The sequence below is a fragment of the Lotus japonicus genome, chromosome 5 (genome assembly GCF_012489685.1).
Source record: "Lotus japonicus ecotype B-129 chromosome 5, LjGifu_v1.2".
NCBI classification, from domain to species: Eukaryota; Viridiplantae; Streptophyta; class Magnoliopsida; order Fabales; family Fabaceae; genus Lotus; species Lotus japonicus.
Genome location: NC_080045.1, coordinates 13,406,969 through 13,420,839, shown reverse-complemented (window position 1 = coordinate 13,420,839; position 13,871 = coordinate 13,406,969). Strand labels below are relative to the sequence as shown.

The following is a 13,871-nucleotide window of genomic DNA, read 5'->3' as shown; positions in this document are numbered from 1 at the left end:
GTTAGGTTATCAACGAATTGTGCCTATCTCTTGACTTGAGAGGATTGTCTATGCGAGGCATCGATAGATGATTGATTAGGATAGAGCATCAAGGAGAGACTTGGAGTTTTGTGGATAGAATAGGTTGGCTAAAACTGGATTAGTTAAGCAAGAACCCAAGGCATGCTCGCCATTGTTCTTCACACACTTATATTTCAATTGCTTGCTAATTAATCACCTAAACAATCAACCTTAAAACTGAATTTTACTCGCTTTCCTACCGTGAACTCGAGGCTTAAACTAAATTCACATACCAATTCCCAGTGGTTCGATAAATTAAAACCGGGTAGATTCTGTACACTTGCAGATTGACCAACATCACTCTGAAGGGACCTGGGGAGTTAGTACAAGAGCAGTCTCTAAGATTTCAGTTTAAAGCTAGTAATAATCAGGCAGAATATGAAGCTTTGATCGCGGGTTTGAAGTTGGCTATCGAGGTTCAGATCGAAAGTTTGCTGGTAAGGACAGATTTGCTCTTGGTGGCAAATCAAGTGAATGAAGTATTCCAGGTGAAAGAACCAGCCATTATAAAGTATCTGGAACGTGTTCGGCTCCTGATGAGTCGATTGAGGGAGGTAGTGGTTGAGTTCGTGCCGAGAACGCAGAATCAAAGGGCGGATGCCCTGGAAAAACTGGCAAGCACCCGGAAGCCTGGAAATAATCGAAGTGTGATTCAGGAGACGCTCGCCAACCCAAGCATAGAGGGAGAGCTGGTAGCCTCCGCCGACCACCAAGAAACTTAGATGGACCCCATCGTGGACATCTTGGCGGGAGAGACAAGTGGGGTAGTGAAGTACACAAAGGAACAAAGGCGAGAAGTGGGGCATTACACACTGCTTGACGGAACGCTTTTCCGAAGGGGATTTAGCTCGCCCCTCCTAAGGTGTCTCCCGCCCGGAAAGTATGAGAGCGTTATGGCGGAAGTTCACGGAGGGGTATGCGCCAGCCACATAGGAGGAAGATCACTAGCGAGCAAGGTCCTTAGGGCGGGATTTTATTGGCCCACGATAAGAAAAGATTGTGCGAAATTTGTTAAGAAATGCGAAAAGTGTCAAATGTTCGCAGACTTACCCAGGGCCCCGCCAGAGCAACTGGCCACGATCAGCTCGCCATGGCCTTTCGCCATGTGGGGAGTTGACCTTGTCGGACCTTTCCCGACCACTAGGTCACAGATGAAGTTCATCCTCGTGGCGGTGGACTATTTCACCAAGTGGGTAGAGGCTGAGCCCCTAGCAAGTATTACCGCAGGCAAGATCGTAAACTTTTACTGGAAAAGAATCGTGTGCCGGTTTGGGGTCCCAAGGGCGATTGTCTCGGATAATGGGACGCAGTTTGCAAGTAATCAGGCGAGGTAATTCTGTGAAGAAATGGGTATCCAGAGAAGATTCTCTTCAGTGGAGCACCCTCAGACCAATGGGCAAGCAGAATCGGCTAACAAAGTGATCTTGCGGGGTTTAAATCGCCGACTATTCGATGCGAAGGGAGCTTGGTTGGACGAACTTCCGGTGGTGATCTGGTCCTATAACACAACGTAACATTCAACCACAGGGGAGACTCCTTTCAGGATGACCTATGGCGCGGACGCCATGCTGCCCGTGGAGATAGACAATAGCTCTGGGAGGACAGCACCGCAGTTTGAAGGTGAGAACCCTTCCAACATGGCAGTGGAACTAGACTTGTTATCTGAAACGTGAGACGATGCTCGTATCAGAGAAGCTGCAATGAAGCAGCGAGCCGCAGCGAAATATGACACGAAGGTTCGCCCAAGGGCGATGCAGGAGGGGGATTTGGTGCTTAAGAAACGAACCGGGAACACGGGGAACAAGTTGAACTCGATCTGGGAGGGCCCTTACAAGATCTTGAAGGTATTAGGAAAGGGGGCCTATCAGCTCGAGAGCTTAGATGGGAGGCGGGTGCCGCGGTCTTGGAATGCGGCGAGCTTGAGGTACTATTACAGTTGAAGATTGAGGAAGAGCCCAGCTTGGCACGAGGACGAGCAGCTGAATGCGACTCATGAAGATTGACGGATTAAAAACAAAGAAACACATTCTTGTTCTCCATCTCGGGAGTTTGTTGGCAAAAACGCCTAAATAGTAAAAACAAAGACATGTTCTTGTTCTCCATCTCGGGAGTTTGTTGACTATAACGTCTGATTGAAAATACAAAAATTGTACCAAGCCATTTCTGTAACACCCCAATTCTAATCGGTATATATATTGCAAATATCAGAATGATAAAATTTCAAACGATCATGAGGCATTACATAATCACTTAAAACATCAACATAATACTCCTGTAACAGATACATAGCACATAAACTTGAGAAGGACTCATAGCAAACGAACATAAAAATGATGAACATAACTGCGTTAAACATAACTATTCCTGTGGCAGATAATTAATTTTTAATAATAAAAATAGTTCACTAAATCAATAAATAAATAGCGGATATAACGTCTTTAAAACTTAAAGAAAACATAGCATCTTGTTCACAACTTAACAGGAACAACTCCTCAATGATAACTTAATTCAACAACAAATATAACAGAAACGAAACAAGCGTCCATCCCCCCCCCCCCCGAGTGCTACGTATCAGAGTAAGGACCCCAACTCGAAATAAAGGTTATAGACTACTCCTCCTGATTACCTGCACGTAACCAACAAGGGTAACATTCAAACAGAAGGGGTGAGATATCGAGTATCATAAATATAAGAATGGCAATGAATATGCTAGATTAATGTCACACCACTTCTTTTTACATTCATATAGCTCAGTTACTAAAACAGTCACAAATAACGTCATCGACTCGGATGCAACTTGAACACAACAAGGACTATGCATGTGCATGAGGTACCAACAGGGCTTCAGCCCTCATCACTAATTGCCAATTATTAGAGGCACAAGGCATAAGCCTTCATCACAAAATGCCAATACAGGCCATCACAGAGTATGCAAATGCTATGCGACTCGAAAGGGCGTATACATCTCATAATCATCACTTCAACATGAGGCATTGCACCTATATCACCACATCACTATCATCGCTTAAAACCACATAATTCAGCACCTTATTCTTTTGGCTCATATTCAAGAAATCCTTAATCTTACTGTAAAACACTAACGTTATACTACGTACTCAATTTGATTCATTCTAGCTTGCAGTAGGAAAGAAAACCAATTATAAGACAGCTTTAAAGTTCATATAGCAGTTCAGGAATTACGCTCACAGCAGAAACATGTTTCAGTAGAGATAACCTACAGGATTCGTTACTTCTTCAAAAATTACAAATGACCTCAATTTGAAAAGCTAACAGAAAACTCTACCACTTTCTAGTTCATCAAAGAATTTTTTGGGCACATTAACAAGGTGAAAAATCACGTTGAAGTTCACTGGCAGAGATAGCAGATACAGACCGCAGAAAAACATGGTTTACTAAACCGAACTTATAGACCTCGTCTCTCAACCAAAAATTATGTACCATATCATTCCAGAAAGCTCTTTCAAAGGTCTACACTTTCTCAGTTCAACGCAACATTATTCAAGCACTCTAAACAGGCTCTAAAAGGCTTCGAAAGTCACGGTTCATACCAGGAAAATGACCAGTCCGTTTTATGTTCCAAAATAAGTGATTAAAGTTGTTTCTCATCAAACAAGACACAAAACCTAACAAGCATGCTACCTAACAGTCCTAATGTGCGTGATCATAAAGAAAATCAAAAGGGAACCTCAACCCTAAAACTCCTAGCATACTGTGGTTCTGCCCTCACCCCGTTCAATCACACAAAAGAAAATCCTAAAACCAATGGATTTCAAATCAGATTTCCAGAACATCATTAACAGCAACAATTCCACATCTCCCAAATCCCTAATATCATTCACCATAATTCCATTAGAAACTCAAAATCCCACCCTTACCTTTGGATTGAGTGCAGCTCCCCGTTCCCGATCGAATTCTCCGAAGCCGATCCGCTCTCCCTCTCTTCCTGCTACTTTTTTTTTGAAAGATGAAATGAATATTATTATAAATAGCCCGAGTGTAAAACCAACTCAAGGCAAGAAACAGATACAGTCTGAGGTTCACAAAGACATAAACATCGGATACAAACTGAGCTGAAAAGAACCCACCACCAACCCGCAAAACGGCATAGAGAAAATCCCAAGAAAGAGTCTCATTAAAACCTTACTTGGAAAAACCCAACGGGATAAAAACTGCTACTTCACGCACAGCCTTCTTCCTTTTTTCCTCTCCAAACCCTTCTTTTTCTTTCTTTTTTTTTAACCCCCCCTGACTACTCTAATTATAATATTATTATAATTCCAGTATTACTATTACCATCACAAAACTAAGCCCTCTTACTTAATTAACATGCTACTAAAAATAATACTATTCTAATATTAATTTCTCCTGGCTAAAAATTAACAATTTCCCCGATTATTATTTAATCGACTACGGGCGTTACAATTTCAATCACATTGAATTGCGGCAAGAGCTAGGTGGGAAAAATTCCCTGAAGGTGGCGATCCCAGCACGACCTTGATGTTTGGGGATCGCTCCGGAAAAGCCGACGCAACTTGTCGTCACTCGTCGGCGATGTGTGCGGATAGGCTTCTTATCCATACAGCCTCCCCGAAATATGGGCGAGCAAACCTAACTAGGCTAAGTCTCGGGCAACCTATATGGCCATTGGGACCCGAGCAACTGTAAGTCCTCGCCAAGCAAAGCTGGCCAGGCCACACCTGATCTTACGGGAAACATGGTGTGAACAAAGCCTCAGTTCAAAAACTGAGCAGAAGTCCTAGTTAAACACGGCAAACCACCAATGTCGTCGAACGTAATTTAGAAACAAAGAAACTAAAGGGAGTGCGGGAGAAAGCGAGAGTAAACGTCGGAAAGCGTTAAAATAGATATAGGAAGTAAAACTTAATTGATTAACTAAAGTCGAAAATACAACGATAACGATCAAACAAAACAAAAGGAAGTAGCATTACAATTATTCGAAACAAATTAACATTACATCTTTTTCTCTTGTTCCACAGCATCCCCGAGATCAACGTCAGCAACTTCCGGTGGGTCTTCCGGACCCTCTAACCCAGCAGGAGTAACCTTTTTAAAAGCTCCCAAAGGGTCAAGGTTGATAGTAGGATGGAGGTGCTTGACTTGAGCTTTGGCGATAAGGAAGTCGCGAACACGCTCCTTGGCGGCTGCATGGGCAGCCTCCCTCCTTATGTTCTCTTCCAGGGTGGCGGCTTGGGCCTCGTTGTCAGCCAGAAGTTTACACTTGGATGCCAAATCCGAATGGGCCTCGGCAAGCGCCTCATTCTTGCCGCTAGTTCCTCACGCAAAACAGCAATCTCCTTGTCTTTAGCGGCAAGGATTTCTTCCTGAGAAGCAGCGGTGATCTCCTTTGCGTCAAGGTCCCTTCGGAGCTCCTCGACCTGGGCCTCAAGTTTTTCCTCCTTCTCGTTCGCCCTTATCATCGCAAGTTTGACATCCTTGAGTTTCTGTCGCATTCTCTCTGTCTTACCCTCCTCCGCCGCTAACTGGTTGGACAGCTTGGAGCAGGTGTCATTAGCCCGAAGGTTATAAGAGCGTAGCTTCTCTACCTCTTGGCGAAGCCCGACGATTCCGGTAAGAGGTCGCGCTTGCCAGGCCACTTGGGCGAACAGGCAGCCGGCGCGGAGAAGATTTGACACAGCTTCCTGGGCGACATATTGTGGGTTCTGGCTAGGAGCCCCCCTTAATTTCTCAAGATAAGGGTGGGAAAGGAGGAAGGAAAAAGGATATGGGGGAGAGCTGCTGGAAGTTCCCGTAGGCTGGGCTGCAGAGAGATTCTCTCCCTCGCCACCAACCCCGGGAGAACTAGGGGCTGATTGACCGAGAGTCGTCTGGACATGCGAGGGAAACGGCGGGCGGGTGGAAGAGGGTGATCGCTGACCTTCTGCTAAAGTAACGGGGCGAGGAGCATCTGGAGTCTGTGAAGCACTAGCCTCGCCATGATGGTCGGACACCAAGGGATCGTAAGCGCTACCCGTGGCAACAGGATCAGGCACGACGGGCCCCCCGCCTGCGCCGGTCAAAGGAGTGGCTTGAGGGTTTGGCTCGCCTAGTTTGCTCCTCTTGGGTGAGCAGGCGCTCACCGATGAACTTTACGATGTAACATAACAAATCACATGCGAGTGCCAACTTTCTCTGCTAGGGTTTCCCCTTCCCTAGCAGCCTCATTGAACGGCGCTGTTAGTGCAGGAGATTTGGAGGACGGCGACACGGACGATGAAGGCGATAGTCAAGATCAAGGTGACAACGCAGACGATGGAGGAGGTCATCGAAAACGTCGTTTCTCATGGTTGGATGTTGTTTCTCAGAGTTGTACCACTCTTTTCATTGATGGAATTGCAGAATCGGTAGGGTATTATCAGGTTAAAGAGCTGTTTGCGAAACACGGGAAGCTAGCGAGTGTTTTCGTCCAGAGAATGAAGAAGCAAGGGAGGGTTTCTCGCTTCGGTTTCCCTCGATTTGTGTCCAGGGATCATGCTTCTAAAACAATTAAATTTCTTCACGGGGTGAAATTGGGAGGGTGTCAGCTGTCTGTTTCTTTTGCTAAATTTCCTAAGGATGTTCTAGATAGGTCAAGCAGGCGAGATCCCAATCTTCGGCGCCATTGAAGAAGGTGGAGGCCCCTGTTTCTCAAGGCTGGCTGAGAAAGGTTGGTGATTCGTGCTATCTTTCTAAATCATGGCGTGACATTTTATCGGGCAAGATGGATGAGCGACGTGAGGTGTTTTGCTCTTTCGATGAGGAAAGGATGATTTTAGGTACTTCAAGGTTTTGTGTTTCGGGGCCAAGGATTCCAGATGTTGCTTTGTTTCCAGAAATTGGCTTCCCTGTAATTTGTTTTTATAATTGTTTGATAGAAGATGAAACCACACATGAATAAGAAGATATGCAGATAGGAGAGGATTGTATTGAGGCTTCCACATGTTTAGTGCAACACAAGTTAAAAGCTCTTATGGAATCAGTAACACCTTTCAAGGGTGGGTGGGTGGCCTCACTCTCCCTTTTTACTGGTTCACACCAAGGAGGTTGTTGGCCTTCCGACACCACAATCGTAGCCAACTCCTAAAGCTCGGAAGGTCAACCAATTAGGGAGGATGTTGTCGACATTGCTGATGGAGAACACGGAGGCGGCGGCAGCGTATGGTCTCTGGTTGATGAAGAGGGCTCTAAGCTGGTAGTGGTTAGGATATCAATTTATAGCCACAAGAGATGCAATGTCACCTTCTTCCACGTGTCCCTCCACAAGCATTCAGTTTCCCTCCAAGAAAAAAGTAATCCCACATTTTTTCTCAACATGACCATCTCTCACCCTATTCTATTTCATCAATAATTACTTGATTATTTATCATATATAATACACTTGATTTCTTATTAAAAATATTATATTTAAAAAAGTTCAATGATAATCAATTCTTATCAAACAATTTCTTATTTTCAATTTTTATCAATTTACACTAAATTTCAATTCAAAATATCACATAAACGAAAATATTAACATAAAAATAATATAAGGATTTTTACTTAATTAATAATATAGTAAATACTAATAATTACTATTCAACCTTAATTTGAAAATAGAAAATTTTATCTTTTTCAATTTCGATGTCAATTTACACTGAGTTTTAATTCAAAATATCACATAAACGAAAATATTAACATAAAAATTATATAAGGATTTTTACAGTAGTGTTTCTAGAGAAATGAAACAATACTAATATTGAATTTAGGGAAAGCGTTTTATTCACACCAAATTTAAAGGGAAAGCGTTTTAAAGTTTAAAAATAGAAATGATTTCTATTTTTGGTTGCCTATTATATATAAATAAAAATATATATATATATATATATATATATATATATATATATTTATTTATGTATGTTTCTAATATACACACAATGAAATAAAAATAAATTATTGACTGCATAGATAAAAAATAGAATAAATTTAATCTTCATCTTATTTGAATCATTTCTTTCCTAAAATAAAACTTTAGCTACTATTTTTAATAATAATAATAATAAATTAATAATGATCAAATCAACCCTGTCTATTATTTTTGAGTCCTCATTTAAGAGATTTTTTTTGGGTAAGCAACAAATTGAATAAAAGGGCACAAGGGGTGCCAACTCAAATACTAAAGAAAACGTATTTTAAAATAAATAAATAATTAATGAGGATATAAATTTCAAAACAATAATAATTAAAAAATTAAATAATTATTAAATAACATTAATAATCATCAATTTAATACTTTTAAAAATGAATTATGTGAAATAAATTACACATTAATATTCAGCCAAAATATCAAATATTTATACAATTAACCGTTATACTCTTCAATTATATTTAATTTCTTTAAATTCTGAACATTATAATAGAAAAAAACGTTTTTAATACACCGCTTTAATGGATAAAATTAACGGTTATATTCATTTTCTTTAAAATAAAATGTATAAAAATTAAATTTTTTTTAATTATGAATGAAATAGAATAGGGAAGAAGGTCATGTTGAAAAAAAAATGTGGGATGACTTTTTTTTTCCTTGGAGGGTAATAGAATACTTGTGGGGGGACACGTGGAGAAGGTGATATTACATCTCTTGTTACTATAAATTGATATCATGAACACATAAGTTTCAACATTGATTCATCCAAAGAGTTTATACAAAAGCCCCTTCGAGATGGAGGACCTAATCATGACTTATGTGGACAATGATGGGGTTGTTAGGTTTCTACCTGGATATAGGTTTGATCTCACTGATGAGGTTCTTGTGGATTTCTACCTGAAAAGGAGGGTCTTTTCTCAACCTCTTCCAATTGAAATTATTCCAGATTTTGATGTGTTTCAGACTGAGCCTTGTAGTCTACCAGGAGGAGGTTGGTGAATATTTTTTAAACAAAAATCTCTTATTTTCACGGTTCCATGAGCACTTTAGTGTGTGTTTAGATTAAAGTTTTTCACAATTGATTTTGATAAAATTGATTGTAGTAAAATTTATTTGAAATCTAAGTGATTTATGTTTGATAAATGTATGAAAATATGATTTTGTTGGGAAATGCGAAATTCAGTTGTAAGATCTCACAATTAATTTTGTCCAGTGCATAAGCTACTCTCTCTAGCTTCTACCTGAGTTAATTCTGGGTATGAGATCCATTATCCAAAATAACTCTCAAACATCAATATCTTCATCAAGAATTGATTTTAACCAACTAGAACTGATTCTAAGGTTTGCCAACAGAGAAACCAAACACACTCTTAATATTTTATGGCACTTGTGTTAACCTAGAGTAGGATAATAGTGGTATCATGTCACAAAAATGAAAAAAATTATCCATGTCCTATGAATGTTATGTGTTTTTTAAAAGTGAGAAATGAACCAAGATGATATTTTGAATTTTTTTTATTCTCAGATGGAAAAATTTTTAATGAGCGCAAGTGCTTCTTCCACAATACTATGAGTCGAGATGACCTTGAAAACCTTGACATGAGAGTTGTTGGGAGTGGCCTGTGGAGAGTTATGGAAAAAAGGAAAGACGTTCCTATCCCTACAAACAATGAGGTGATTGGGAAGAGGAACACCCTGAACTATTGGGAAGTGCAAGGAGACTGTTTTAGGAGGACAAGATGGATAATGCATGAGTTTCGCCTTGTGTCAATTACTAACCCATCGAAGGTAATTAAAGAAAATAAATGTGACTTACTAATTGTAAAGGTCTCACATTGACTATAGGTATGATCAAATAAGTCCTTACATAGGATAGAGAAATCATCACGCACAAGCTAGCTCTTTGGGTATAGTTTGGCCTAAGTCGGTTTAAAATACCGACTGTTTTCATTATGAATCTAGAGTAAGAAAAATTCTACCGACACACACTTTTGAACGTTTTCTCAAACCTACTCCATAAGATTGGTTTATTTCTTCAAAAGCCAACATAGTTTTTAAAAAGTGAGACAAATGTGTTGACTTTTTAAAAAGTAAACCAATCACGTAAAATGTGTTTGAGAGGTGTTTATAAAAAAAAAATTTGGTAATGTATTCTAAATTATCATGGAAATGGTTTGTTGGTTAGGTAGGATCATTATCGAATTTTTTTAATTTTGTTTTATTCATTATGAGTATTTGATTAGTGGACTTTGTTACTCAAAATGCAGAAAGCAAATTGGGCTGTGTACCGCATCTTTCAGATTAAGGATGCAAAGAATGTGAAGAATGCAAATAATAGCAAAATATTGTATAATGGGGAAAGCGGTGATAATGGGAGTGTTGAAGACTTTGATTTCAGTGCTGACAGTGGAAGTTTCTCAAGTCCTCCCAAATGACTCCTTCCTTGAGCTAGGGTAGTGAATCTCCCTAAAAAAAACTTGTCCTACCCTCTTTATTGGTTCCATTTTCTCATAATTAACTAATAAGTGATTGTTTAGTGTAATGAATGTCATGTTATGGCAAATAATGATAAGTTTTAAAACACCCTACAATTCATATTTTTACAAATTCTTTATACATATATAATAGTAAATTTTCCATTTTGTTTTTTTTTATATAATATTCTCTATGAAATATAAACAAATTCGCGCAATGCACGTGCAACACATGTGTATTATATCTAGTAAATACATACTATTTTTTAATTTTTTCATAATATTATTGACTATTAATGTCACTAAAAAGTAGTTTTAAATTTTCATATTTTAATAATTAATATATTTAATAAAAAAACCGTTATATGAATTTATTTATTTTAACTTTTTTTTTACCTAAACTATATTTCATTTTTTTATAAATTCTTTTCCAAGTTTTTGTTTTTGAAATCTTTTCCTAGTTAATTTCACTAATATACTTGAGTATAACAACCTTATATTGGTTTCAAAAAAAACCTTACATTAACCTTCACGCTTTGAGAGACTGTCCTCACTCACGTGAAGTGGAAGATAACCTTCACGCTTTGAGAGACTGTCCTCACTCACGTGAGCTTTGGGGAAGACTGGGTGTGTGGCACTGGCTCAATTTCTGGACCCAAGACCTAAAAGAATGGATCGAGCATCATGCTCGCAGCTCTCATGCTACCAAATTCCTTGTTGGCCTGTGGAACATTTGGAAGTGGAGATGTAATATGTGCATGGACACTCAACAGTGGACTTTAGAGAGTGCGTGGAGAAAACTTTGTCATGACCATGATGAAATTATTCGCTCCCTTCAAGCAGACAACATGGATGAGGATCATGTTTGGATGGCTAGTGTGTGGAGGCCTCCTCAAGTTGACTTCTTGAAACTTAACGTAGACGGAAGCTTCAATAGTGAAGACAGTATGACGGGTACAGGTGGGCTTCTCAGAGATCACAAGGGCTCATGGGTCCTGGGATTCATGAAGAAGGAACAAGGGGGAACGCTTTTCGAGCAGAGGCCAAGGCTCTTCGTGAAGGTTTGCAAACTGCTTGGAACCAGGGAACTCAAAAACTTTTATGCGAAACAGGCTGTAAAGAACTTGTAGACATCCTGCGAGATGATCACAGGGTGGCTACCCATCCCCAGGTGATTCTTCTCCAAGAGATTCGCAGCTTCATGACTCATGCTTGGCAACTCCACCTCTCTTGGACTCCACGCGAAAGTAACCAGGCAGCAGACTGGCTAGCCAAACACAGCTATCGAGGGTCAGGCATGGAGATTACCACCTTGGATGCACCTGGACCGGAGCTTCAAGTTCTCATTCTGCAAGATGCACTAGGCATCACTTAGTTTTCTTGGTATTTCTTGCAATTTTCCGATGTATCAAAAAAAAAAAACCTTACATTTGCACGTGATTCATGTGTAATATTTTATGGAAAAATATTAAAATATAAAATATTAATGTTTGATTATAAAATTATTGTATTTAAAATTAAAATTTGAATATATAAAAATATATTTAGTTTATATTATATTCAGTTTATATTATATTCAATTAAACAATAGCTTAAGTGTATGAAATTGTCGAATTGTTAATCGCCAAACATTTAATAAATTTATAACTGAAAGTTTAATATATTAAAAATAATTTTAATGAAGTTTTTCAAATTCTGAATTTATAAAATACTGTATTTTATTGTAAAATGTTATGCTAAACTTTTTTTAGTCGAACTCAAATTAAATGTAAACAAGCAAGTGACTGAGTTGGGATGGTATAATACTTTGCTCCTTAAGCAAGTGGTTGAGGGTTCATACTTATATCTTGACTTTTGTGAATGGAAAAAGTCAAAAAACTCATTGGTCAGCCTCCACCGCTTAGTGTGCTGGTCGTGGGATGAGAAATTAGTCTCACGGTTGCCGAGTGTAGAAATACCTTGAAAAAGACCAAACACAAATTAAATCTAAATAAAAATATGGAAAATATTAAATACAATACCATAAGTCCTATTTTTACTATTGTTCTCATTCACAAAAAAAAAAGTCATATTTTTACTGTTCTCTAATGAAAATATGACACATGGATTAACTTATTCTGTCTTAGTAACTTCGTTGCATTAACTTTATAAGTTACAAAGAAAAGAGATTTGGATTCTCTCATGTGTCTATTCCACATGACCATATTGGATGGGGTAATTTTTGGGGAATGTAATTTTAGAGGGTATTTAAAATGCTTTGTTGTGAAATATCTTGTATGGATATATTTTTATGCGGAATTATAAATTCAAGAAAATTTAACTAGGTATTTTAACTTACTAGATTCAATGGAATTGAAATGACCCCAAAAATTAAAGAATTTCAAATTCATCATCTCTCCCTTGACTCTCTAAAATCAGTCCAAAACTCTAATATCGGCTTAAAACCCTAAAATCAGCCCAAAAACCATTTTCTCTTACCCTATACCTAGGTTCATCTGCGACCACGAACATCCACCATCTCCGCCTCTGTAAACGTCAATATGAAATGAACATATATTTCTAAATAAAATAGAGAAAAATCCGCCGAACCTCTGATTTGATAGCAACATATTATGCACCTACGACTTATGTTTATCCGTCCGCCTCCACAAACGTGTAGATGATCGTAATAACATATGGAACCAAAATGGTTGGATATCAAAATACTATTAAGACCTAAGATAGTTAGGAGTTTAACATTCTACAGTCTATTTATGTTTGTTTTGGAGATGTTGGTCTTAGTTTGTTTATATTAAATTATATGGAATGTTTTGGTCTTTTAGAGATGTTGGATTATATGGAGTTTGTATTTTTTTTATAATTTTCAAGTTTTTTTAAAATGAATTTCATGCATTTCAAAATAATATTATTTTTTATGGACTAGACCAAACGAACCGAACTAATGAGTTAGTTTGGTTCGGGTCCAGAAGCATAAAAAAAGAAATATGAACCAACTCAAATTAAACTTTTTTATTGGTTCGGACATTTAAACACCAACTTGGCTCGATTACACCCTAGAAATTAGAAATGAGTGATGTTTAAGGTTCAACTCTTGCAATTAAATTAATCATATCATCATTTGAATAACAAATGTTTGAAACAGTATGAAACATATCATGTTCATATACACATATTCATATGAACTCTCATTCTTAAAACATAAAGCAAAAATCATCATGATATACATAGATTCACACAAATTCGCATGCTTAAAAAAACCAATAATATCATGTTATACTACCAATTAGTCATGCTTTGAAACAGAAAGCAGTAATCAACATAGTTTCATACAAACTATCATGCTATAAAACATAAAATTATAACATCATGTTATAAAAAAGTTCATATGGATTTATATTAAAACAGAAAGCAATAAT

General features: G+C 38.1%; 2 protein-coding genes across 2 annotated transcripts; both read left to right on the top strand.

Annotated features, from left to right (window-relative positions):
- The first annotated feature begins 8,791 nt into the window (after positions 1-8,791).
- Positions 8,792-10,416, top strand: LOC130719099 (NAC domain-containing protein 83-like). The gene is made up of 3 exons (XM_057569742.1): positions 8,792-8,972; positions 9,507-9,769; positions 10,249-10,416. Exons 1-3 carry the CDS (start codon positions 8,792-8,794, stop codon positions 10,414-10,416), a joined length of 612 nt encoding a protein of 203 aa, XP_057425725.1.
- Positions 10,417-11,443: 1,027 nt separating this feature from the next.
- On the top strand, positions 11,444-11,830 carry LOC130719098 (uncharacterized). The gene has a single exon (XM_057569741.1). The coding sequence runs from the start codon at positions 11,444-11,446 to the stop codon at positions 11,828-11,830; it is 387 nt and encodes a 128-aa protein (XP_057425724.1).
- Positions 11,831-13,871: the final 2,041 nt, after the last annotated feature.